Raw genomic sequence first — 27475 nt, forward strand, 5'->3', positions numbered from 1 at the left:
GGAAGGTTTAGTGGAGAGTGTGGCTTTGAAGAGCAGGACTTTAGAAGAGGCGGAGCCAAACAAAACTAACAGAATGAGCAGAGCATATCATTAACAATAATGTTTTCCCCACCACCGTCATTATCATGGCACTTTAAGCTCAGGGCACTTTAAAATCTTTTGACTAGAGGGTACCGTATGGAAGTCAAAAGATAAGTGAGAAAAGGTAAGAGATACTTAAAATCTAATGGTAGCCCGTTATATACCTTCATAAAAGTATTTTGTTATCTAGGTCTCTCTGCATATACTCACGTGGAACTTCCATATTACTCTAAGTTTATTCTCATTGCTGCATACCTCGCTTCTTATAATCCAGCAAGAACTGACAAAAGGTTTTTCCTTAAGGTAATCATTATTTCTTTTTCACTTTATTTTTGCAGATCTAGGGAATATTTTGAAATTCCTCAACACCTGTAAATTTGTAAGGGATAGAGATTAGAATAAGAGATTGCTAAATATGTATTTAGGACTCATTCTTTAAAGATTTTGTTTGTTTATTTTCCTTTAATCATTTATTCTTTATTTCTCACTTTACCTTTGCCAGTCAACAGTGTTATTTGAGAACTTTCTTTAGGATATTGGGGGTGAGTGAGTGCCACTTTTGGGGTGGGGACAGTCTTGGAGCAGACAGGCTAAAAAAGAGGGGTGGTATTAGTGTCTAGTAAGCATGATATGATAAACAACTTGCAGGGAAGTGTTGAGGAAAGAAGGCTTCATGGAGGGGGTAGCATTGCTTGCTGAATTTTGAAAGACAAATTAGTCGGAAAATGACAGCAAAAAACAATATTCCTGAAATGAATGTTGATAAGAAAATCTAGAGGCCCTCAGAACTTTATCCATCAATGGAGCATTCCTCACACTTAAACTTCCCAAAAGGGTTTCTTTAGGATGCGTGAGCCATTACCTCAATCACCTTCCACCTAAGCAAACACCAACTCTCCTCCAGAGTGAACTCGGGTGCTCTGTGTGGTGTTCTCCCTATAACACTCACTCTCTTACCAAGGCATTATGTCAAGTGGGTGAAAGTTATCCTTGCAACCAGATATATTTTGCTACACATCCTGAGCAAGTCCAGTTACAAGCTGATTAATAAAAAAAATTCAAACTTAACTTTTCTGTTTCCAGAACTTAGCTGTTTTTCCCAACTCCCCAAGCTTTTGTTTACATTGGTTTCTCCATCTAGAATTCCTTCCTCTCCAATCTCTACATGCTTAAATTCCACCTGTTCTTTTTTTTTTCCCCCTTTAATTATTTATTTTTGACTTCTCACTTTAAGATCACAGCCTGAATGGGTGAAGTAGGTAGTCTCACAGAAGAGTTCAGGTATACCTTAGGTAATAATTCTACATTTAAAAAAATTTAAGGTTTTGTTAAAAATACGAGAGATGGGAATGATTTTAAGGGTAGTAACTCCTTTATTGTTCTGAAGCTCCTACTATAGTATCATGTACTCCATACATCATTATCCAGAACATTCAGGAGGCTCTCTGCATGTATATTAGTTGGAGAAATCTCATTTTAGAATTTCTTCTTGAAAACAAATAATATGCAGTTTGATTTATTATTAAATATAATACATTTTTGTCTGTTTATTTTTTGCCTATCTCTACCACTAGTCTTTGGTTTCAAGAGGGCAAGGACTGCATCTATATTTTTTCCCTACTATTGAATCCCAAGTGCTTAACTAAATGCTCTCAATTTTATGCGAATTGACAGCCTGCCTTACAGAATGAATTGAAAACCCGTTTATCTTTGGAAGTTTTGTTTTTATAGAAATAAATGTGCTGTAATAAATCAATATAAGTTCTTTTAGGAAATATCACTTTTATTTTGAAACCTCTTTCTTTACATGCACAAGTAATCCTGTATACAATCAAAATTGATTTAAAAAGCCTAAAATATGTTGGTATTTTAAGGTGATGTTTTAGGTGATAAATAGAATAAAATAAAAAAGCCTAAGATACATAAGTTACTCTTATGTGTGTCATGTTTTAAACAAATTATGCTTTCTGGTTTTGTGGAATACTATCTTTCATCTTAAAAATTATTTTGCTTAATTGCAGCATCATGGGAAAATCAAGAAAACCAACTTTCTAAAGAAACATGAAAAGGTATTTATGTTGTAATTTCTTTAATGGGAAAAACTTACAAATTTAGAATATTATAGGAAGTTGATAAATGCATAATTGTATGCATTTACATAGTCATTTGGATGTAAGAAGTTACTTGTATTGATATGGTACCATCATAATGCTGTAGTAGTATTTTGTTATGTTGGATACAGTGATTGGGGAGGCACAATTCAGGTGAGCTCGTTCTAGAGATAAAAGGTAGTTCACAAAATTTTTCTAGTGAATTAATAGATGAAAAAGGTCACCCTGGAATTTTTAATTAAATATAACTTAGTTTCCTCCTTTCCCCTTTGAAACACCACAAAGATGGCATTGAAGAAATTAAAAAGGTTAAACTAATAAGGACTAAGCAGATGAGAGATCTATAAAATTTGGAATTGACTAGTAGATAGATATGTCGGTGACTGAGCACATCAGAGAAGGCTGAAACGTAACCCCCAAAAGAAGCTGATTTGACCCAAGGAATCTGGAAAAGCTTAGGAATTAGAAGCACTAAGCAACTTTGAAGGTAGGGGTGTGGGGCAAGTTGAAATTTCCAAAAGGAGCATTTAGACTGTTCAGCTCTCTTGTACATCTTAACCACTGCGGTTTCTCCTGGCAGAAGATAGAGAAGTTAGAACTGTAAACTTTGCACTATAGAAGCTGTGAGTTTTGTTTCTCACTCTCATTGTTAAAAGCAGTTTTGCTCAGTATACACTTCTGAATTGAGGACATTATTTTACTGTCTTCTGGCTTTATTACTGCTAAAAAAAAACTGCTGTGAGTCTCTTATTCCTGTGTTATTCCTCTGTTTTCTCTGGCTGCTTTCAAGTTCTCTTCTCCTTTTACTTCAGTCTTCTTACAGTTTCTCTGTAGTGTATCTGGGATTGAATTTCTTTTTACTTGGCATTAGTTTTGCTTCCTAAATTTGAATAATGATGCCTTTATTTAATTCTCGTAAATTCTCAGTCATTAACTTTTCAAATATTGCCTCTCCTCCATTCTCTCTGACATGTTTTCCTGAGACACTGGTTAGGCTTATGATAGACCTTTTCACTCTACCATCTGTGTTTTTTAAGTCTTTATATTCTTCATTCCCTTTCATCTCTGTGTGCTATATTCTGGGTAATTTGTTTTGTAATTTCAGTAATGTTATGTGTAATCTTCAGAAGTTTTACTGGTTCGTTTCAAGTCTATCTGATCACTTTAATATTTTTCCTATTCATATTTTTCTTTAACATAAAAAAACTAATATTCTGTGTCTTATATTTCAGTGTTAGAAGTCCTTGTTAGTCTAATTCCACGTTTTCTATTTTTGCTGATTTGGGCACATAATGTCCTGTTTCCTGAACATTTTATTATTTTTAATTGTTGGCTGAACTTAGTCTTTTAATTTTTGAGGCCTGAGATGTGTTCCTTTGAAAGGTTTTACACGTACTTCTCTGCAAGCACTTGTGAACACTGGTAACCTGGGGTCATTTGAAATTCAGTTCTCAGCCTGGGGACTTGCAGACCACAAAGCTATTGTGAATTCTGCCCCCACATCAGCATTAGCTCTGGCTTCTAGTTAAAAGTCTCAGGGAAGCCTTTTTTCTCCCATTCACACAGAGCTAGGGTTTGGCAGGCAGATTTCCTCACCAAATCCATTTGCTTGTCATGGAAAGACTTTTCTAGTATGCCCTTTCACTGAGACATCTCTGATTAGGCTCTCCACTATAGGCAGATCATTGATTTTGTACCCTCTTTCGTATGTATGTAGCTGCTTTGGGTCATAAAGGATGGGTAGGAGGAGAGAGTACTTCTGGCTGAGGTAGGGAGGGAAGGATGTGTAGTAGGGCTTGCATTTTGAGTGGGCACTCAGGAATGGTGAGGATTAGATATGCAAAGATGGGAGGAGAAGACATTTTAGTTGAGGAAATGATTTGAACCAAGAAACAGAGGTAAGATAGTATAGGGTATATACAAGAAATAATGAAATTGACTGGAGCGTATGGTGAGTTTCAGAGAAAAATCAATTGAGGCCAAACTGTCGAGGAATTTCCTTACTCACCAGTTAAAGGAAGAAAGCCCATCTCTTCACCTCTGTTATCTCGGCACTTGGTGGTAATTGGTGGGTGTTTATTGCACAAATGAATAAATTGAATGAATGAAAGAAGGAAACCAAAGAATGAACATAAAGCTAAAAATTTTAGGCCTTATTCTTTAGACAGAGAAAATTATTTAAGGATGTTGAAGAGGGAGATATATTAGTGCTGATCAGTGAGGACTGTGAAAGAGCTGGCACGTTAGACCATCCTTGTGGAATGAGTGGATTTGTACAAGTCTAGGAAGACAGTCTTGACGGAGGGAACCGTATGAGCAAAGACACTGTGAAGTTGTCTTTAGTCTAGGTGAGCTCTAGTTCTTCTGATGTTATTCTTATAGATTTGACTTTTGTGTTAGCCTCTTTTGTCTTTGGTTCATGTCATTTTAAAATCTGAGCTTAGTTACTAAAATCTGTGTACGCTTAGTAGTTTCTTTGTATTTTTGTTCCTTCTCTTTTTGAAATCTTATTGAATGCTTACTCTATGCCATGCACTCTGCTAGATGCTATGGACGTAGTGGAGAACAAAATAACCATTGTCTCTGCTCTCATGAAGCTCTCAATTAGGGCATCAAACATTAAAAGCAAACCACACGAATAATAATCATAACAGTTGTTTTAAATCTGTTATGTATCTTCAGTTGATAATTCTTTTTCTCTGTATATCCTCAGTTGACACTCATTTTTTAAGATTTTGCTTTTCAATTCACCTAATGCATGTATGTGATACCAGATTATCTGCCACTTAGTTTATGTGAAAAAGCAGCATTTTTCCTCTCCTCACTCATAGTCCCATTCCCCACAATTAAACTTCTTTTAATTGTTCCTAGTTTTAGTTTTTCTGGTATAAATATCTATAACTCTAAGTTTATTTTCCCATCTCTGTTTTTCTTGGTTTGGCTTGATACCAGTTTTCATTCCATTTTATCTCATTTATTTGGTTTCTTTTTTCGCTTATTTCTTCCATTCGTACATTCTGTCTAATAAGCTATAGCGAATCTAGTGAGGTATTTCTCACACTTTGGCTTTCTCTCTAGGTGGGAAGCCAGTTTGCATTTATAGCATACAGAATCAGTTCTGTGAAGAAGATAAATGTCATATGCCCTCCATGGCACTAGAATACTTTAATTTTAAATTGGAAATGTGTTTTCTAATCACAAAATAAAAAGTGAAAATCAGAAAAGTGTCAGCAGCATTTCACAGTGTGATTCTCAGCCTGAATTGCCTCCCACTTTATTCCCAACACTTCAGGAATTTGGTAATTTTTACTAACCTCAATTCACTTCTAAGTGTTAATGAGGACAGGGACACCAGTTCCATTTAGATAGCTCAACATTTACCTTTATTTTTTTCTTTCTTCCCTCTAATACAATTTCCTTCATTATCCTTTCATCCATTCGTTTATTTAACTAACAATCCCAAGTGCTAGGGATGAAAAAGGTAAATAAAACATCTCCTGTTTTCAAGGCATTTGTGTAGAAAAGAAAATACATATAAACAAGTATATCATGATGATGATAATAAAAGCTGTTGAGCAGTATAAGCCAAACATTGTTAAACTCCACATATGATCTTCCTTAATTCTCACAATGACCTAATAAATGTAGTTGCTATCATTGTCCTTATTTTCTAGATGAGGAAAGTGAATATTAAAGAGAAATTTAGTAACTTGCCCAAGAATACATAGTTAATGTGGTAGAACCAGCATGCAATTCCAGGACTTCTGAATCCAAAGCCTACCTTGATGTTTAACCACTGTTCTTGAACTCATACACCTGATAATGATTAGTATCTAGGATTTTTAAAGCTCATACAAACTAATAAGAAGAAGGCAAAAATTCAGTAGATAAATGGATAAAACGATACAAAAAGGAACTGGAAATGTCTAACAAATGTAACATGATTATCACCCTCATTCACTAATGAGAGAAATGCAACTTTAAACAACACTGAGGTATTATTTTACACTCTGAGGTTGGCAAAACTAAAAAAATGTCTGATGATTCCAAGTGTTGGTGATAATATGGAAGAATAAGAGGCTGCGTGTTCTGCAGGTTGGTCATACCTAATAAAGTTAATATGTGAACGTACTTTACATTGATCAGGATAGATTGGACAGTGGTGTAGTGAAAAACAAACTCCCTAACCCTCAGTGGCTTAACATAAAAGTTATGTATTGCTCATATGTATATATATATGTATTGCTCATATGTATATATATATATATTGCTCACGACACAGTTGGATATGAGTTATGTGGGCCTTTTTTATGGTGGTATAGTGATGTCAAGTGAAACATGGTGGCCTCTTAAGTTGTCACCAAAGGTAAAGAAGACTAAAGGATCCAGTGGTTTGAAAGGCCAGGTTTGGTAGTAGCTCACATCGCTGCCACCCATATTCTGTTGGCCAGAACTCAATCGGATGGCGTCCATCTAACTGCAGGAGAGACTGAGACATGTAGTCTTCCTATGTGCTCAAGAAGAAGCAGGGTTGATGAACACATAGCATTCTCTGCCCCCTACTTTAATCGAGCATTCCCACAGAGAAGTTCGCATTCCCACAGAGAAGTTCACACGTGTGCAAGGAGAAATGTACACAATTGGCCATCACAGTATTCTTTGTGATGAATTATGGGGATTAATTTTTTAGGGTAGACTGATTTGTCATGAAATGGAATTCTGTAGGGTAATTTAAAAATGGACTAGAGCTACATGTATCAAAATGAATAAATCTCAAAAACAATGTTGAAGGAAAAAAGCAGTTTGGTAGAGTGCTATGTCCAAAATGATATCATTTATTTGAGATATTAGATTATGCAGACAACGCTGTATATTGTTTATGGACACATATATAGCAGTAGTAGTTTAAAAATTGTCATGAAAATGATAAAAACACCAGATTCTGGATGGTGGTTCCCTCTAGGGAGGGAAGGGGAGGAGTGGTATGTGGGAGGGATGCAAGGGGGCTTCAGTTTGTAATGTGATCTAATGCTTTTTTTGTACAAATTGCATAATGTTTGGATGTGATAAAATTGGGTGGTTGCATTGGTATTTATGAATCTCTTTTCTAAATGTTTGAAGTATTTAATAAGAAAAGCATATAAACTTTGAGACCTGGAAAATGATTTCTAAACTATGTTTTAGATATAAATAGCTGAGGTAAATACTTCATTTTGTAATTCTGAGTAGGTTTTTTTTTTTTACTTACAGTCATTCTTTTAAAGAAATAGTTATTCCCATGCTTGTAAATAAAGCTTCTCATTTTATTTGCCCTTGCTCATATAGAGTACTTAAATTATTACATTGCTACTAAAATTATCTAATAGAATTATCTAATTATCTATAGACCCTTGAGCACTGCAGTTTTCTAATGACAAGTAATTGTACCATTGACTTTGTAGACAAGTATGAACATTTTACAATCTTAAAAATTTTTAATAAATTTTACATTGTTTCTGACTGACAGCTTATTCACATACTATGAAACACTGCTTTCATTTTCTAAGCAAGTATTTACTATAACTGATCTTTTTAGAACTATTAATGTTGAACACATACATTTTTCAGGCAGTGGCACAAAGAGGAATGGTGAGGAGTTAGTAGTAAGTTCTGGTCTAGGAGTTAGGGCCTAGACCCTTGTTTTGGTTGTACACTGTCTTGACAAATGACTTGGCTAAGTCACTTAACATCTGGTTACAACAGCAAAATAGGGGTGATGTTCGGGCCTAGACTGGGTAACTTGTGAGTCCTTTAATATTTGTTGATGTAAATCAGAACATCTTGAAGAAAATGTTGAAAGATAAATCATGATCATATCAGGTAAAGTTTTAGAGATTGCAAGTTAGATTTATTAGCCTATTTGGGGAACTATATACAATGTAAATATGTTGTTATTGGAATTTATAGTACAGAAAGTGAGTGTTCTGCTGTAAGAAGAAAATCCATGATCTTTTTTTCTTATAGACAAGCAATCATCTCCTCGGACCAAAACCGTTTCCACTAGACAGATTATTAGCAATATTATATAGTATTGTGGATAGCAGAGTTGCTCCAACAGCAAATATCTTCTCCCAGGTAATGTTAATGATCGGTTATTATGTATCATCTTTACCTTTATGGAACTCTTCAGGTAATTTGATCAGTAGAGTTCCAGGCATTCAGATTTTTGGTCAGCATATGTTACTAATTTAACTATATAATGAACAACGTCCTTGGTAAGTAATTGAAATTCCAAATATGCAATTTTCGAGGGTGTTACTGAATTGCATATATTTAAAGGTATAATTTGATGACAGAAACAACTTGTTGTTTCTGGTCTTTTTCTTTTCTCAATAAAGGAATTTTTAAATGATTATAATTATCTTGCTGATTAAATAAAAAAGTGGCTTCATGATTAAATTGATGAATTATAATATAGAAATATAATTTAATGAAAAAATTTAGAAATGTATTTATAAGAAAATAATCCATAATATTCTTATTCCTCATATATATACTTTGCAGGTTGACAGTATGCATTTTTTAAAAAATGATGTATTTTCCAAAATGATTAAGTTCTTAAAATTTTCACTAGATGGCAGCAGTAGCATAAAAATAGGAAATAAGACATTTATAAAGTAGCTAAGGTTCTTTTTTTAGGTGACATTTAAGAAAAACCTATTTGTTAAAAATGCAGTTACAGTAGATTTCTTAAATGGTCCAGAAAAACAGCACTTAGCACATGGTATGAATGGATAGAAGAAAAACCAAATGATGTAACTAGTATTTATTGAAAAGCAGTCACCTCAGATGTTTCAGTGAGCATTTTATTTTATGTATATGTTTTTAGGTTGAAAAACATGTAAATAATAGCATTTACATTTTAATTCACTTCAAATAAATTTGGTTCCTGAATGGATATTAGACTTTGTAATCTAATGCGTGATAGTAACTTTTGATTCTTCATTTAAAGAAGTCTTTGGGGACCAAAAATAGCTATGTTCTCAGTGTGCTCGACATTAAAGTTAGATAATTTTTATATAAGTCAACTTTATAGAAAATTGTGTCTACATTTATTACATTTTTGAAGAAGAGTAGTCTAGTGAGTTATTAGGTTACGTAAATAATTAGCTAGATGAGTAAGTGGATGGTAGCCCTAATGCTGATAGTTTTAAAAATCTAATTCAGTTTTAATCTGTATTACAGGGACTTTTTTGCCGTGTGTGTGTGTATGCATGTGTATATACATATTTAAATGCTTTTGTCTGAAATTAATTTTTAGTCAAACTGTACATTTTATTAGTAGCTTTCTACATATAACATGTGAGGTTTTTGTTTTGTTTTTGCTGTTGCAATAACTGAAATAGACATCAGGTATTATGATCTTTATTGTAAGGAATTGAGCCTCAGAGAGATTAAGTGATTTTCCCACTATGACAAAATGAGTAAATCTTTGAGAATTAAAGCCTAGGGAAGTGAAGGAGACAGTGCTTCTAAACAGAGCAGAAAGGTGTTTGTATCACATGTGATTAATATTTCTTGGGTGCCCAAAAATTATGTTTGTGGGAGACACAAAGAAGGATAACAAATGTGCATTTCTTTCTTCCAGAGAGCTTATAATTTATTCTGGGAGGGGGATAAAAAAACATGTACATAGAAGTAATATTGTAAGGCTGTAAGTGAATGCTAGATAGTGCTGCTGAGAAGTTTAGGGTAGAAAGAGATCACTTTTGGATTGGACAAGAGGAGAGAACTTGAAGGTATCACAGGAAAGGTGAAAAATGGGGCCGGGCTATAGAGAATCAGTAGGATTTTTTTCTTTAAATGTTTCTAATTTATATACGACATGTTCGTTGTACAAAAATGAGTAAATAAAAAAGGAAAAATAATAGTAAAATTAGCTGACATCTTGTTTCCAATGGATAGAATTTATAGAGCTCTAAGAGGGAGGATAATATGACCAAAGGTGTGGGACTAGGAAAAAAAGCAAGACACAGTTGTGAAGTGTCACACCAGATTAGTTGAAAGTAAGCGGGGTTATACTGTAGCAGTAGTAGCAGTCATTGTAGTTCTGATCCAGTACTAATACTGCCACCACCACACGTCACACCTTACATATGGTACCTAACATTGGTAGAGCATTTCCTAGCAGCAGGTCTAGGTTTATAGGGATGGACAATCAAAAATAATGATAGGCTGCTGATTTAGAGATCTACTAGCTACTCTGAGGCTTTGATTATAGATGAACAATGTCACCAGTCTTTGTTTTCAATAATGCCTATAATGTTGTAATTAAACAATTTAGCCCCAAATGTATCTTAATTTTTAATGAAGCTAAATTCTTTTCAGTGTTAACAACCTCAGTCCTTTTATTCTTTATCTCTTCTAACTAGCAGTAATCAAAATAAATTTTGTATATTTAAAACACTGCTTTAAATGAACTTATGTTTATTTGATGAGAAATCATTTAGGACTTGATCTCAGTGATTTCATTTGGGACATAAAGGTGGGGCCGGGGGGCGGTACAAAGGGATAGTTACAGTCATCCCTCCATATTCGTAGGTTCTGCATCCACAGATTCAACCAACCACAGATTGAAAATATTCAGGAAAAAAAAATCCAGAAAGTTCAGAAAAGCAAAACTTGAATTTGCCTCACTGGCAAGTATTTACATAGAATTTACAACTATTTACATAGCATTTACATTGTAGTAGGTAGTATAGGTAATCTAGAGAAGGTTTAAGTGTATGGGAGGATGTGCATAGGTTATGTGCAAATACTATGCTGTTTTATATAAGGGACTTGAGCATCCTTGGGTTTTGGTATGGAGGCGTGGTGGGTGGTATCCTGGGACCAATCCCCAGCAATTACTGAGGGGTGACTGTATAACTAGCCCTAGGAAGTTTACCTTTACTTTTGTTTGGTCAGTAGAGTACCAAAGAAAATCAGATAACATATACCATGTTTAAAAACAAAATGTGGCAGAAATTGCATCCAAAAGAAAGGTATTTATCCCACGTGCCTTATATTTTTTCTTCCCATTATCTCTTAGTGACCTTTTCTGTTTTTCTCCTTTTATTTATCCATCAAAACTGTACTCTTGCCCATAGGAATGACAATTTGTATTTAACCTGTACACACTTAATTTAAGTGCAAAACAAGAATATGACCACATTTGTATTGGAAGTACTTGATATGAACACTAGATGGCAATATTGTTGCATTCTAGCTTTAAAATGAGCAGGAAAACCTAGCTTTACTTGTTAATATTGTCTTTGATATTTAGAGAGAGCTGTTTGTTAATTTAACACATTAGTTTATTTGCAAAACAAATTTGCCTGAAGATATTTAATGTTATGTGCGCACGCTCACACTTTTACACTTTCATGAAAATGTAAATAAAATTGGTAAGGAATTGTTTTGCATGAATATTTTCCACCTGGAACCAAATTGCTTTTTATTGGTTATAATATGTCTATATGAGATGGTAAAGTATTATTTTTCTATTCATTTTGTCTAACTGCAACTGTTTTAAGGATTTGCTTTACAGTAATGTGTTATTTTATAGCTTCATTTACCAGTTACATAATTATGTATAATTTTTCACATATAGTAAATTGATTAAATGTGGTATATACATTCAAAATCCTTTTGAAGCAAAATTTTATTTCCATCACATTCATTTAAATCTGTTTAAATCTATTCTGTCATGAAGTTATAAAAATAGTAGCTTAAGGAATCTCTAATATTATTAAAAGTCCAATTGAGAATAATAGTCAAATTCATAATAGTTGAGTAATAGTAGTGTATTGTAGTTGGCATCCTTCTCAATTTCTTTATTGTTTACTAAATTTTAGATAAAATTCTACTCATTAACTTTTTAGTCTCATAAAAAAGTAAAGGAATAATAGCACATTTAACATTTTACAATAGGTTAATGCTCAAATTTATTGAACTGAAATATAGTTTTTAAATTTTTCTTAGACCTTTAAGATAATTTCATCTTATCCAAATCCTTATACAATTTTACATTCATGATCATGGGTCATTTTAAAAAATTCATTCAAATAAAATAAATGTAGCCTTTCTATATATACCTAAACTTCATGAATGAGGAATCATTAATTCTGGTATTTTCATTCTTTTCTCCTGTCAGCACGAATAGAATGTAAATAGAATACCATTTATTTATAAGTGGTAGAATATAAATAGAATACCATTTATTTATAAGCAAGAAATGGTAATTTGTGTAGGTATTACCTTCAAAAGTTAGTTATGAGATACATTTTTGAAGACCATTTATCATCTTTAAAAGATATTGAATTGCCTTTTTTTCAAAAGTATATTAAAACCAGGTTATGCTTTTAATTTATCTTTTTTTGTCTTGAAGAAAAATGATAAATTTTTTGGAAACTTTTGAATTGTTTATTTCATTGTTTTGATATTTCTGTATCTTCTCTTACTCAACCTGGCCTACCCCCTCCATACTCTTGTAGTTTGGTGAAGGCAGTAGGAGAACAGTTCTTTAAGATTGTCAGATACATCATTTATTTTAAAATATTGGGACTTCCCTGGTAGCGCAGTGGTTAAGAATCCGCCTGCCAATGCAGGGGACATGGGTTCAAGCCCCGGTCCGGGAGGATCCCACATGCCGCGGAGCAACTAAGCCCGTGCACCTAGAGACCGTGCTCCGCAATGAGAAACCACCGCAATGAGAAGCCCACGCACCGCAACGGAGAGTAGCCCCCACTCGCTGCAACTAGAGAAAGCCCACGCACAGTAACGAAGACCCAGCGCAGCTAAAAATAAGTAAATAAATAAAATAAAATAAAAATAAAATGAAATATTAAGCCATATTGCTGTATATTTTCCCAGAGGATAAAATTGCTGAAGAGTTTATTTCTGAAATTATTGGTACAGGTTTCTAAAGTGACTTTTAAAAGGAAAATTATCTTTAAAAAGTTAAGGACATTCAATTACACATATATCACATATTATTATTGATTTTATTTGATCAGTTAGCATTTTGAGAAATTACTCTTGAAGGTAATTCACTGTAATTCTACAGTTTGGGAGGTTTAAAATAATAAGTTCTTTTTTATTAGTTGTAAGAAACAGTGCACTCTGAATTAATTGCAAGAAACAAGTGAAAAATGAGAAAAGGAGCATAGTTCTTTAGTTCTGTGTACCAAATTGACAAGTTATATTTTTCAGTAATATTTAATTTCTGAATCGTTTCCTATTTGTGCATAATTTAATAAGAAAAAAATTTAAGTTAAAATGTCCTTTTAAATTTATTTTCAAGAGTATAAATAAGCATTATGGAGCAAAGTGTAGTAATATATATATTTTTTCAAAAATACACATTTCCATTTTCTTTTGAACTCACATCATGATACTATATATTAGAATATATTTGGTCTTACGTTTGTTATATCAGTTTAATTTTTTAGTCATAAATCAACTTGATCTTTTCCCACAAGTGTTGCATTAATTGTAATAGCATTTAGTTAACCTTATGCTTTTTGCTCTTTTAAGTTTTGGTTTATGGTAAGGATATATTTAAACTAATTATTTTGGGTTTTTTAAATAATTTTATTTGTTTGTTTGTTTGGCTGGTTGTGTTGGGTCTTTGTTACTGCACGCGGGTTTTCTCTAGTTGCGGGGAGCAGAGGCTACTCTTCATTGTGGTGCGTGGGCTTCTCATTGCGGTGGCTTCTCTTGTTGTGGAGCACGGGCCCTAGAGTGTGCGGGCTTTAGTAGTTGTGGCTCGTGGGCTCTAGAGTGCAGGCTCAGTAGTTGTGGCACATGGGCTTAGCTTCTCCGCAGCATGTGGGATCTTCCCAGACCAGGGCTTGAACCTGTGTCCCCTGCATTGGCAGGTGGATTCTTAACCACTGCGCCACCAGGGAAGCCCTATTTTGGTATTTTTGAAATGAATTTATCATTAATCAGAAAGCAAAATGATTTAGTTATTTTACGTATGGAAGTTTTTGAAGTAGACACTTAATCTCTAGTTTACTATAGCTGTAGGAAGATGTTTTTGCTATAAATTTTAGGGCAGGTTACATTTATGTATTCAACCAAAAACAGACTTGGCATTTTTCTTCAGCTATAGGTAGATGTATAGAACATTTATATAATTTTCAGGTTTTTTTAAGGTGAAGGGATTTTGTCCGTATTTATTTAATTAAAAGTGTTTAAATGTAATTTAATTCAAGCTTCACATTCACAGTCAGTATTGATCTTTTTTCCCGTAGTTGGAATTAAAGTTTTCTTTGCTTAAAATTTCATTTAACAGATGTTTATTAAGGGCCTATTATGTTCCATGCTCTGTGTTATGTAAAGAGAATACAAAAGTCAAGAAAATGCAGTTCTTGCCCTCAAGGACCTTATGGTCAGTCTGTGGCTTCCTCTGCCCTTCATTAGTATTGTGTGCAACTTCCAGATTATACAAGAGTTAAAAAAAAAAATTAATTCGTGCTGAAGGAACTAATACCTAAATACTTGAAGTGAAAACTAATACTTAAATTTGTAAAGTGAATATATAAAAATAGGATTTTTCACTTCAGTAGTCCATGATATTTGATAATATAGATATTTAAATGTCTTTTTCCAAGTAAAATAACAAACCTACTTGTTGAAATTTTCATTCTGACATTCCTTGAACTTAGTGTTATGGAGCACAATTGTTTGATGCCTATGTCATAACTAAATTTGGTTAATAATTAAATTATGACATTGGTATCAAACAATCAGTTAAAACTTGAAACTTAAGTTATGGACAATAAGTAGTGTATTATGCATAGCATATTATAAACTAAGTGGCTTTTCTTAAAGTTACATGGCTGCATTTCAGATACCTTATGATTAAAAGTTATTATGTCACTCTTTTATATGCAGTATTTCAAACTACTTTTATAGATTTTTAACCAAAAGCACTTTAACCAAATAAACTCATTTTATAGACTTATAAAAACATCTTTATCTTAAAAAATTTGTGTATTATATAAACTATAGTTGTTTGGTTTATATTTTTTAAAAGGTAATTATATTTATCAAATGATAATCACGGAAATTCAGAAATCATAGTTGATGAAATACTATCCTTTGCATATATTGCTTAGAAAAGAATTTGAACCTTGTAAATATGAAACGTAATATCCTAAAACCTAGCTATATAAGATATTCATACGAAGTGATTTAAGTATGAGAATTAGTTTATAGATAATGAAGTTGGTGAACAAAAGGGGCAGTTTTCCTAAAAACAAATTCCCTGGTTACTAGATTATTAGAAAATGTGAAAAGCTCTTCTTTTGCAATTTTTCTGTGTTTCATTTGACTTGTAGCAGCATTCCAGTGTCTCTATAATATACAACTGAAATGCTTGATGCCATTAAGGTATATTATGTAAATCACAGGAAATATCCGAAATGCTAACGTTTTCTAATAATCTTACTATGTTTTTTTCTTAACGACAACTGAAATTGTGAGGCATTCCATTCCATAGATAGTGCAAGAGCCTTACTTAATGCCTACTTTGCTGATGAATAGGTCAGCAGGGGTGCTGTTTGATAGAGGCGGGCTCTTCTCTAGCAGGGAAGAACCTTACCATCGTGATGCTGTGTCTCCACTGGTGCAGTAAATTAGACTCTGAAATCTCCTACTACCCTTGGTGTGGATGTATTACCATTCTGCCTCTCAGACCACTCTGTAGTAGGTGTCTATTTCAGGAGACTTTTTAAAAACCGTTTTGTTGTGCTTCATATTTGGAAAGAGTAAAGCTGAACTAAGATTTTCACCAGCTGCACTATTGTTGTAAGGAATACTAAGTATAACCAAGGGTAATAAAAAGCACAAGTATATTTTACTCTGTTGCCCAGGGATAAAATCTTTCTCATTTTCATTTGTAAAAGGACAGTGTTTACCCCTACCTTTCTCCTGTCTTCCCTAAATCTGGTGTTAAATTTCTTCAGTGTAACCACTTTGCCTTTGTGAATGTATCAGCCCAGCAGTAGGCATGTTTACTGAACTCTAGAGAAATGGAACCATTGCTTAAGGGTGACATGTAAAATACTGCCTAAGGGGTAGATATACTGCATAAATTATGCTTTCAACTGTTGAATAAAATAATATCTTGGAACCTTTTGTAGGCAATATTTTATGACTACCTTTCTAATAAATATACCAAATGTATACCCTTTATTCACAATTTTTGGGGAAAAATATTGAACACCAATAAATTTTATTTGACTTTGCAAATATTTTGCTGAAAGCACACACAAAAAATTTATATGGGTATGTGCTTATACATGACTATCCAAGTAAATCTGTTAGTACAGAGACTATATAGGCAAATGCATACCTTAGAGCTTTATGACTGGATTGTTTTAATGAGGATAGGAGTTTTAGTAAGAACAATTTAGGAGTTAAATGATTTGGAAAAAATCTACATTATGGAAATGTGTGCTACGTTTTAAAATACTCTGTAAAAAGTTGATTAAAAGAAATGTTGATGCTTAAGGGGGTTTCCAATGAGAAATTGTCCTGATTCCTTGTCAGCTCACAACTAATCCGAGTCCTTTGGAGGATATTGGCCTCATCTGCCCATAGTGGACATTTTTCATGAGCTAGTGCTACACCAAGTCCTTGTCCTTTCCCCTAGATGAGAAATTAAGGTCCTTGTTCCCAAGTCACCTCTAGAACCTAAGGTGTTCTCTCACCTTGGCCACTGAATAGTGGTGGAGAGCTGAATTTCCAATAATTAGGAATAAGAAGGGGAACTAGGTTTATCTGGGAGTGTCTTATGTATTCCCTTGGCTTCAAATGCTATGTGTATGCTGATAACTTTTTCTGTTTAATATTTATTTACTGATTTATTTTTTTGGTCGTGTTGGGTCTTAGCTGCAGCACGCAGAATCTTTCGTTGCGGTACCCGGGCTGTTTGTTGCGGTGTGTGGGCTTCTCTCTAGTTGTGGCACACTGGCTCCAGAGCGTGCCGGCTCAGTAGTTGCGGTGTGCGGGCATGTGGGATCTTAGTTCCTCGACCAGCGATCGAACCGGCTTTCCCTGCATTGCAAGACCAATTCTTAACCACTGGACCACCAGGGAAATCCTTTGCTGATAACTTTTGAATTCTGTATTTCTAGTCCTTTTTCTCTATCTCTGGACCCAGATTGCCAACAGAACAATCAGACCTGAATGTGCCATGTTTATCAACACCTGATATATCCAAAACTAAGTATCCAAAACCAAGTATATCCAAGTATTCCCTAAACCTTTTCCTGTGATTTTTTCAGCCTTACCTAAGTTTCAAAACTTGTCATTTACTTGTTCATCCTTTACTAAGCACATACTTCATGGCGTGCACAATGTTAGGTACTAGAAAAACAAAGATAATACAGTTTCTAGTTTTTAGTTTAGTTAAATGGAAAAATTGTCTCTGAACCCTCTTTTGTTTTCACTTCACTTAGTTGTTCAACAAGCCCAGTCTGTTTTTCTTCCTAAACACAAATGTCTCAAACTTATTCCTGTCTTCCCACCTCCACTGCCATTGCCATAAATCCACAGCTTCATTACTTCTTAGTTAGACCATTGCAACACTGTCCTAACTGGTCTCCCTGACACTGACATCTTCAAATTCATTTTGCATACAGTCATCAGCAAAAATCTTAAAAAATAAATATGGTTTTATTTTTCTGCTTATGCTTTTTTAATGAGTTGCATTATCTACAGAACCAAGTCTACATTTCATAGCATTTCTTGTGAGGCCCTTCAGAGACTGGCACTATTTTCTGCCACTGTCTTTATTCATCTTGTACACCATTCACAGTAAGGTGCTTTCCTCGCTGAAAGCACACCCGTTTGCCTTGTTGTGTTGTTACATGTGCCGTCTTCCCCACTGTTTAACTCTCTTTTACGTTTCGTGGTCCACCCCCCAAATGCCATTTCTCAGTGAATTCACATTTTGCCTCCCTTCCTATTAGTCATTACCTTTTCTAAAGTCAGGTAATTGGATTTATCCGTATCACTAGTATAGCACTCATATTGTGTTATTGCCATTGTATTATATGTTTGTCTCACCTGATACCCTGAATTCTTTGAGGGCACAGACTTTGTCTTCATTTTTGTGTCTCTGGCACTGTGCCTTGAACATGGGATTCACTCATTGAATGAATGACTTCCCATTCTTCTAAGCATGAAGTTAAGGTCTTCCTGGATACTAAAGATCTGCAGTCATCTGTATGCTAAAAAGTTCCAGAGATTAGAGGTGCTATCTTCAGTTCCTCTAAGTATAAACATTCATATCACTTTTTGTTTATCTGAGTGTTTTGAAGAGTAACAGTCCGTTCCCTGCTCTTTTTTTTTTAATACAAATTCATGGTGATGCTTTTTTTAAAATAAATTTATTTACTTATTTATTTTTGACTGCATTAGGTCTTCGTTGCTGCATGCAGGCTTTCTCTAGTTGTGGCGAGCGGGCTCTACTCTTCGTTGCGGTGTGCGTTTCACATTGTGGTAGCTTTTCGTTGCAGAGCATGGCTCTAGGTGCATGGGCTTCAGTAGCTGTGGCATGCGGGCTCAGTAGTTGTGGCTCACGGGCTTAGTTGCTCCGCGGCATGTGGGATCTTCTCAGACCAGGGCTTGAACTGTGTCCCCTGCATTGGCAGGTGGTTTCTTAACCACTGCACCACTGGGGAAGCCCCACTGTGATGATTTTTAAGTTGAATTACTTTAAAATAAGTTAAAATAAAAGAGAGTATTTCCCTCCCTTCGTTGCTGCACTCACCACCTCTCCTTTGTATGCATAAAAATGTCGGTTGAACTCTTCTTGATATATGCTATATGTTCATGAATTATCACATTGCCTGAAATCAGATCAAATGTGTTGCTTGTTGGGTTGGGTGGACCTCATACACCGACATGTTTTTTTATTTAAATAATTTAATGTTTCAGATTGTAAAGCTCTTCCAAAACAAGCAGGATAGGATATTTCACAAATCAGTTGACATATATACTAACCTATGAAAGTATAAAAATAATGAGCGTGTTAAAATTTAATTACAGTTGTAAATTGATTTCCTTTTGTTGGCAGAAAGAACATAGTTTATTAGCCCAGGAACAGGTTCACACTGTTTTAACATCAAGCACTTCCAGCTGAAGCTTGTTAGTGACTGCCTCTCGGATTAAGAAAAAAAATCCTCCCTGTGGTACATGAACTCCTATTGTTAAGACATAAATAATCAACTCATCCCCTAGATGGATGAGAACAAAGAACATAATAGTACACAGAGCAAAGATTAACTAAGCACATATTGTAGAACCCCATTAAAGATGTAAATTTTAAAACATTTTATGTTTAAGGAGGTTTTTAGCTTTTATTTTTCTTTGTGAATGCCTCAGTCATGACATAGGTGCTAGAGGGAAAAAAATAAATATTTTGGCTTTTGAATTAGGTAGACTGATTATTTTAAGCTAAAGTAAAATAAAATCCTTTAATTAGTGTCAATATGTTACATTTATATGTTTATGTATGTATATGTGTGTGTGTGTATAAAGACTACGGAAATATTATTCTCTTTGATAGTAAGATGCTTCAGATTTTTAGTTTTGTTTGTTGATTTTAAACCAAGGAGTAAAAACCAGAATTTATATTTTGAGGAGAAACATCAATGGAAACATGGCTAAAACTTAGAGGTAAAGAGACTGACTTTTTGTACAACTTTCTTTTTAAACTTTATTCTGTATTTCCTAGCACAAAATCTAAACCCTCACTTTGAAAAAGAAAACCCATTTTCTAGGCTAATTTTTTGTCAGTTGAATTTCATTCATTTGAATTTGAGCTAGATACAATAGACAACAAAAACAGCTGTGGAAAACAGTGTATACTTCCCTAAAGTCTGAAAATTATTGGCAAAGGAATATGTCTTTACAGGTAATAGAAACCAAGAAGAGGAGTAATAATTTCCCCACAGAAATTTAAATTTACTTAGGTAATTAAAATGGTATTTCTTGACAATTATTCCAGTGTTTCAGGAAAGACATTTTCATATCTTTGCTTTAACATTTTTAATGTGTATGCTAACTTTTAATTTATTCAACTATTATATATTTTGTATGATTTATAGTCATGAATTTTTTTGGTAAATTATCTTTAATCCACAAATGTATAGGAAGTTTTGCTTTGGGATACCATTTTCAGTGTTGTCTAATAATTTCAGATTTTAAGAAATTGTGCTTTTTCCTCCACCTTAATTTATCTTTTAAAAATTAAACCTTAAAAACAGTAATTTTATGTCTAATATAATATGCAGTTTGATTTATGAAAAGTTTAAATGTCATAAGGTTAATAAATTCCACATTAATATTACTTTGGTAATATCAGACCTCTCATATCTGATAATTTTGTTCACAGGATTGTTGATTGTTAATTCTTAAGGCTATTACCTGTATCCCTGGGGCAGGACATTTGCCTTTGTTGAGATACTTCTTTATCCTTTTTGCTACAATTTCATTTAAGTTTTTTCCTCTGTTTTATCTGCAGTGCCTTTGCTGCTGGGTTTCTAACCTCCAGCAGACTCACAGTATCCCCTTTCATTGTGAAATGCTTTCAGAGTTGTCTTTTTACTCACTTTTCCTTATTGGTGCCTTCTTCTGTAATGCTTTCCTTAGTCTGTCTCAATAAGATGATCTCTTCCCTATATTCTGCATCTCCCTTTGGGGTAGTGTAAGGAGTATAAGCTTTGAATTCAGATGGTATTCAAATCCAGTGTAACTCTTACCACTATTAGCTCAGTGATCTTGAATATTTACTAACCTCTCTGAAGATGTTTCCTTTTCTCGAAAAAGAGCCTAACTCATGGCTGTGCTGTTGTGAGGACTGAAGGAATCAAAGTGCCTAGTACACATTGTAAAGCAATTATACTCCAATAAAGATGTTAAAAAAATAAAATAAAGTGCCTAGTACAACACCTATATCTATAGCCTGTAGATACAGAACTGTCGATGTCTATATCTAAACTATAGAACCTGGACTCAATAACAAGTTCCACTCCCTATACTACTAATTACCCATGGTCACTGATATTCAGTAGAACTGACCATTCAGGAGTGAATGCCAGTTACATATGTGTCATTCTCAGGAACTTTGAAGAGCAGTAGCAGAAAAGATAAAAGCACTGACTGGGATCTTTACTACAGTAGTCATAGTCTTGGCAGACCACCTTCTAATATTCATGAGCACCCAAAATGAAGCATTATTTTGGCTAAGCATTTTTAATATGTTAAATATTCTTAGGATTAAGTACTTAAAGTGTGTCACGACTCTAAAATGTTTTCTAGTAAACCTCTTGCATGGTATATATGTTATATTCTTTTTCATTGGGACTTTTGGATTAATAATTTGAAACGTCTGCTAACATGTCCAACATATTAATTTGTTAGGGGTGACTGACTAGGGGCTGATAATGCCAGTCATCCTTTTATGATGTCTGTTTTCTCATCTGTGAAATGAGGCATTGATCTCCAAGGATTCCAGTCCTGATGGGCTAGCTCATAATTTTATTTCATAATAATTTTTATAGTGGAACACTTTAGTATTTAATAAGTTTTGAAGTGCATTTGGTTGCTGTAGCCTCCAAACAAACAAAAACAAAACTTTCACCATTGAAAAAAATAGAAATAAAAGGTAGAATTTGGGGAAATGTAGAACACTGAGGTTGGGATTTATATAATAGCAGTTTTGCTGTAATCCTTCTATGCTTTAGAGGAGGTGATAAGTTGTACTAGCCACAGGTTTGGAGCAACATTGTGGTATTTTTATGGGCTCACAGCATGAAACCAGCAGCTACAAATCCTCCTTGTGGCTGAACCACAAGTCACAACTAATTATCTGGCTTTCAGTGGGAAAATCTGTAATCTATGAACTTTTAAAAACCCATATAGCCTCACCGCAGTGACCTATCAATATTGAAATAATATTCTCACACTTGCCCACTTTGAACAATATTTTATCAAATAGTTTCTTTAAAATCCCTGTAAATAAAGGTCAAAAAATGTTTTTATTTCTATGAGTAGGTTTAAGTATCTACTTCATAGGTCCTTAAATATTTTGAGATAAAATGCCTTCTGGCAGTTTATAAGGTCTTTCTCAAAGCCCTCTATATTTTGTGTATTTTAGCAGTGTTATTTTTTAATCAAGAAATTTTTTTGAGTTGCTGTAGATGCATGTGCAGTTGAAAGAGATAATAAGGACTCTTTCTTGCTGCATGCCCTTCACCCAGTTTCACAACCAGGAAATGGCCATTGATGCAATCTACTGATCTTAATCAAATTTTCCACTTCTACGTATATTCATTTTTGTGTATGTCTGTGCATATTTGGTTATTTGAAATTTTATTCTGTGTGTAGGTCTGTGTATCTCTCTCCACAGTCGATATATCAGTTCTACCATCACAAGGACCCCTCCTTTTATAATGACACCCACCTCTCTCTTGCCTGTTCCCCTAATCCCTGGCAACCACTAATCTCCACCTCTAAAATTTTTGTCATTTCAAGAGTTTGTATAAATGGAATCATACAGTATGTAACATTAGAGATTGGCTTTTTTTTTTTCACTCAGCATAATTAATTCCTTTGAGAGTCATCCAAATTGTTGCATGTACCAGTAGTTCATTCTTTTTTACTGCTGGGTTGTATTCCATGATATGGAATATACAGTTTGTTTAACCATTCACCCATTGAAGGGTATCTGGGTTCTTTCCAGTTTTTGGCTGTCACAAATAAAACTACTATGAATGTTCATATACAGGTTTTTGTGTGAACATGCCCAAAGGGTGCAATTTCTGGGTAATATGGTAATTGCATGTTTAGTTCTGTAAGTGGTATCAATGTTTTACTACTTCCAATGAAATACGATAACCTTACTTACGTTTAGGTTATTTTAACTTTCCCACATTTTAAATATCATTGTCTTGATTATCAGATGGTGTCAGTTTTTAATCAAATATGATTTAGAAAACTCATGAGGCGATAGTCTACTTTATCCATACTTCTGCTCTTTCCATTGTTCTTTATTCTGTCTTGATGTTTAAGGTTCTTTCTTTTATTATTTCCCTTTTGTTTAAAGAACTCCATTTAGCCATGCTTCAAAGGTAGGTCTGCTAGTGACGGATTCTTTAGTTTTCCCTCATTTGAGAATGTCTTTATTTCCACTTCATTCACGAGGGATAGTTTTGCCAGATACACAACGTACAACTTTCAGCCTTTGGGCAGGACTCCTGTTCAGTCCAGGAGAGAAATAAGCCTACCTGGGCAGCTTTCTATTCTGGATTGGGTGTCAGGAGATGCTGAGCCTGGGTCACCTTGTGCTGTTGGGTGGGGATTCTTCAGACTTCCTGCCTCTACATTATTCCTCCATTCCCGGGTCCTTAAGCAGTCTGCCTTCCTCTTTCCACCTTTCAGAGTCCTTTGGTTGCTATTTAGGTTATTTCCAGGGTTTATAGTTGCACTTAGCAGGGAAGAACCATAAATATGAATCTGTGCCATGTTATCTGGACTGGAAGTCCTCCTGTATTTTTTTTTTGATATATTTTCTTCTGGCTAGGCTTGTTGTTAGTATTTGTTTATGAAATATGTTTTAGGGTTATTTTAGCTCAATTGGATGAAAAGCTTTCTGTAAATTGGACAGTGCTAAAAAAGATTTCAAAATATTCAAATTTATTTTGCCATTGTTTACAGAGCTTTTCCCCAACAAAGATTAAATCTTTCTAAGACATCAATTTTATAGTCTGCAAAATATTCCAGTTAATTCTTATTTGCTGGAACTAAATCGCTTCCTTCATTTGGGGTCTTAACAACAGTAGTGACTCTTGTGTGTCGTTTTCTTTGTTACTAAATCCTCGGCTGCTGCAGCAGATGAGAAAGACTCTGATTCCACCTCTATCTTACGTTTGCACACACTCAAATACAAAACTGAGTCTGGTCCTGAGTACCCTTACTGTCTACAGGCTTTGCCATATTCCTACTGACCATATCAAAATATTTAGACATTAATGCCAGCCTGCAGATGTGACCTCATCATTTTGTCGTGAACATTTAACGTTGGGCAAGGAAGTAAATCAGTATTTTCCATGATGCTATTCATCTTTGAATGCACAGTACCTAGACCAAGTCCTCAAGAGTTTCATGGCTCTGCAGTGGGAAATAAAAATTAGATAATTTTAAGGATTCAGTAATGGAGAGGAAGGTGGGTATTCTGGTACTTATACATGTATAGAAATAATTTTCCAAAAGTTTCATATATTTTTTCCAGAATTTTTCATCTAGGCATAAATTAATATGTTTGAGATTCAAAATGTTGAACCCATAAGTTAATCTTTGTATTTGATTTTTTCAGTTTTACTCCACATTATTTTCATAAACTGGCAAAGTACTTTTAAGTTGTTGGTATTTGTACACTGCTTTATGTAACATTCTCCTAAATTATGTATTTGTATGTTAGTTTTGTTCATATGGTAAGTTCAAGGAGTAAAAGATCTCTGAGGGCTTCCCTGGTGGCGCAGTGGTTGGGAGTCCGCCTGCCGATGTGGGGGACGCGGGTTCTGCCCCGGTCCGGGAGGATCCCGCGTGCCGCGGAGCGGCTGGGCCCGTGAACCATGGCCGTTGGGCCTGCGCGTCCGGAGCCTGTGCTCCGCAACGGGAGAGGCCACAACAGTGAGAGGCCCACATACCGCAAAAAAAAAAAAAAAAAAAATCTCTGAAATTAGTGTTTTTTAATGTGAAAAATAACATTACAATTTAATTGTTTTCACTTTGGTTTAGATTTTTTGTGTATAAGTTTCTCCTAAATCAGACCCTACCCTCCCACCCCCCAACAAATTGAGCAGTCATCTTACTAATATTTTGGAAATGCTTTTTGACTGCTACATCTTAAAGTGGTACTATATCCTTTGTGTAATTTATGTGATTCATTTATCATGGAATCTTGGTAGAACTGAAAGTGATTCAAGGGACTGTCTGTTTCAACTTAATCGCCTTTGGTAATTTGCTGTAACTAATATGGTAAAAGTAATAAGACAGATATCTGAAAATATTCTTGAAATTCTAACTTAACTAGATTAAAGGTTTTGTGTTTATGAAGAAAATGGAAGAAGAGTAAATATAGCATACAGTTTGGATTAAAGAATTGAATTAAATATGTGAGAGTATTTGAATCACAGGAAAGTAGAAGTTATAAGAAATAGTATAAGGAAATACCAGTGGGAAAGTAAAATGTAAGTAATGTCTTCTATATTAAAAGAAAAAGAACTAATAAAGAAATCTATTTTTAATAATAAAGGGAGATTAATCTGTGAGTTTCAAATGTCTATTACTAACCTACTTTAGCAAATGAATTCCTGGTAGAAAGATAGAAAGGAATGAAGTTAATGAGTATATTTTGTCATAGGAGACGATGTCACCTCTTTTCTATGTAGCCTCCCATTCATTAAACTTTCAGACCTACTTTCTCATCATGATCCCTACCTGTTTCTAAACTGGGAAGGAAAATGAGTTTGTCCTGACTTGCAGCAGTACTCAGTTTCCCCCAAAGATTCCATTATTCCTTGGCTGTTCATCCTGTTCTGTGTCTCATTCCTTCATAGTAAAGGTCTCAAGCCACTCAGCTTGTGAGAGATAGGAGCTCTGGGCCTCCATTCTGTCATTACTAAGTGAGCCCTTCTTTAAATCTCTCTTTAATTCTCTTTTGTCTGCATGAAGACACCATCATTTTTCTTTCTCTGTAGTTTGCTTCATGTATCTCATTTTGTCCTTTGACTTTTAACCTTCCCATATTCTTCTGTTTTAGATGTATCTCTCCTAAACAGTATATAGTTGGATTTATTTTTTCAGTCACTTAATCTTTGCCTTTTATTTGCAAAAGTTAGTTAACTTTTAATATAATTACTAATGTAATTTTGTTTATATCTGTTATCTTGTTTTATACTTTATATTTGTCTTACCTATTTTTGTTTCTTCTTACTTTATTTTGGATTTTTCTAGTTCAGGTTTCCCCTTCTAATTTAGAAGTACATACACTTGTTTCTATTCTCTTAGTTGTTACTATAACTATTATAACATTCATACTTATCAAAGTCAAAATTTAGTGAGTACTTTTATTCTCTCAGATACCATAGGACCTTGGACATTTTAACTTCATTTTGTCCACTCCCAATTTATGTATTACTGGTATTGTGCACTTTAATCCTATTTTTAAACCCATAATATAGTATTGTTATCACCTAAACAGGCAAATTAATCTAGATTTACCATCACATTTACCAGTTTCTTTGTTCTTCATTCCTTCTTGCACTTCAGACCTTCCAACTTGGATTCCTTTACTTTTCACCTGGAGGTAATTTTAGGAATTTGAGTGAATAGGGATCTTTTGATAGCAAACCTTTGGTTGTTCTTAGTTTGGAAATGTGCCTTTTATTTCATTCTCAGTCTTAAACGATTGTTTTTTCTGGCCATACGGTTCTGAGTTAACAGTTACTTTCTTCAGTATGTTGAAAATACACCACTATTTTATGTCTTTCATCGTTCTTTGTTTGTTTTTTTTAGAGAATACTTTATTAGTTTCTGTAATCAAACTGATGTAGATAAGACCTTACATATTTAATACAGTGCATTACCCCTGTACAAATGGAAAAAATTATGTTTAACATTTCTAGATCAATATGGCTGTTGATTTCTGTACAATGCCAACCCAACACGGTACAACTGGGATACTTCTCCAAAGTTGACAGCACAGCTAAAGTTTCCAAAAATTCAAATTATATATATATGTAGATAGATAGATTTATTTATTTATATAAAAAGACCAATAGCAGTATGTTATGCATCAATAGCAGCAACAGCGTTTCCAGGTTCTGCAGGCATCTGAACAAAATTATAGAGACATCCAGCACACTCCATTAAAAAAAAAAAAGTAAAAAAACAAAACCTGAGAAAACAGCAAATTCTGTTACTGTTGTGGTACCTGGCACCATTTTTTTTTTTTTCAATTAGCTTCTCAATTATCATCTGTCATCGTTGTTCTTAGAACAGCTGTCAGTCCAGTTGCCATTCCTGTGAAGATAATCTGTTTTTCCTTTTCTAGCTACTTTTAAGAACTTTTTATCTTTGGTGTTCTGTACTTTCACTATGATGTGTCTAGGTATGGATTTCTTTTGATTTCTCCTTGTTTATATTTATTTGGTCCTTTAATTCTGTGATTTGGTGTTTTT

The 27475-nt window shown here is 34.1% G+C and overlaps 1 protein-coding gene across 4 annotated transcripts in view; it reads left to right on the forward strand.

Annotated features, from left to right (window-relative positions):
* The window catches only part of RELN (reelin), a 697060-nt gene that overhangs the window by 31237 nt on the left and 638348 nt on the right, over positions 1-27475 (forward strand). For all 4 annotated transcript variants that reach the window (XR_013829861.1, XR_013829862.1, XM_079932058.1 and 1 more), the window contains exons 10-12: positions 272-384; positions 2103-2150; positions 8196-8306. Coding sequence is in view for 2 of the 4 variants with exons in the window: in XM_079932058.1 (XP_079788184.1) it covers positions 272-384; positions 2103-2150; positions 8196-8306 (272 nt within the window). In the remaining 2 variants the exon portion in view is untranslated. The remainder of the gene's footprint in view (positions 1-271; positions 385-2102; positions 2151-8195; positions 8307-27475) is intronic.

Source organism: Stenella coeruleoalba (assembly GCF_951394435.1).
Source record: "Stenella coeruleoalba genome assembly, chromosome: 9".
Classification (NCBI taxonomy): Eukaryota; Metazoa; Chordata; class Mammalia; order Artiodactyla; family Delphinidae; genus Stenella; species Stenella coeruleoalba.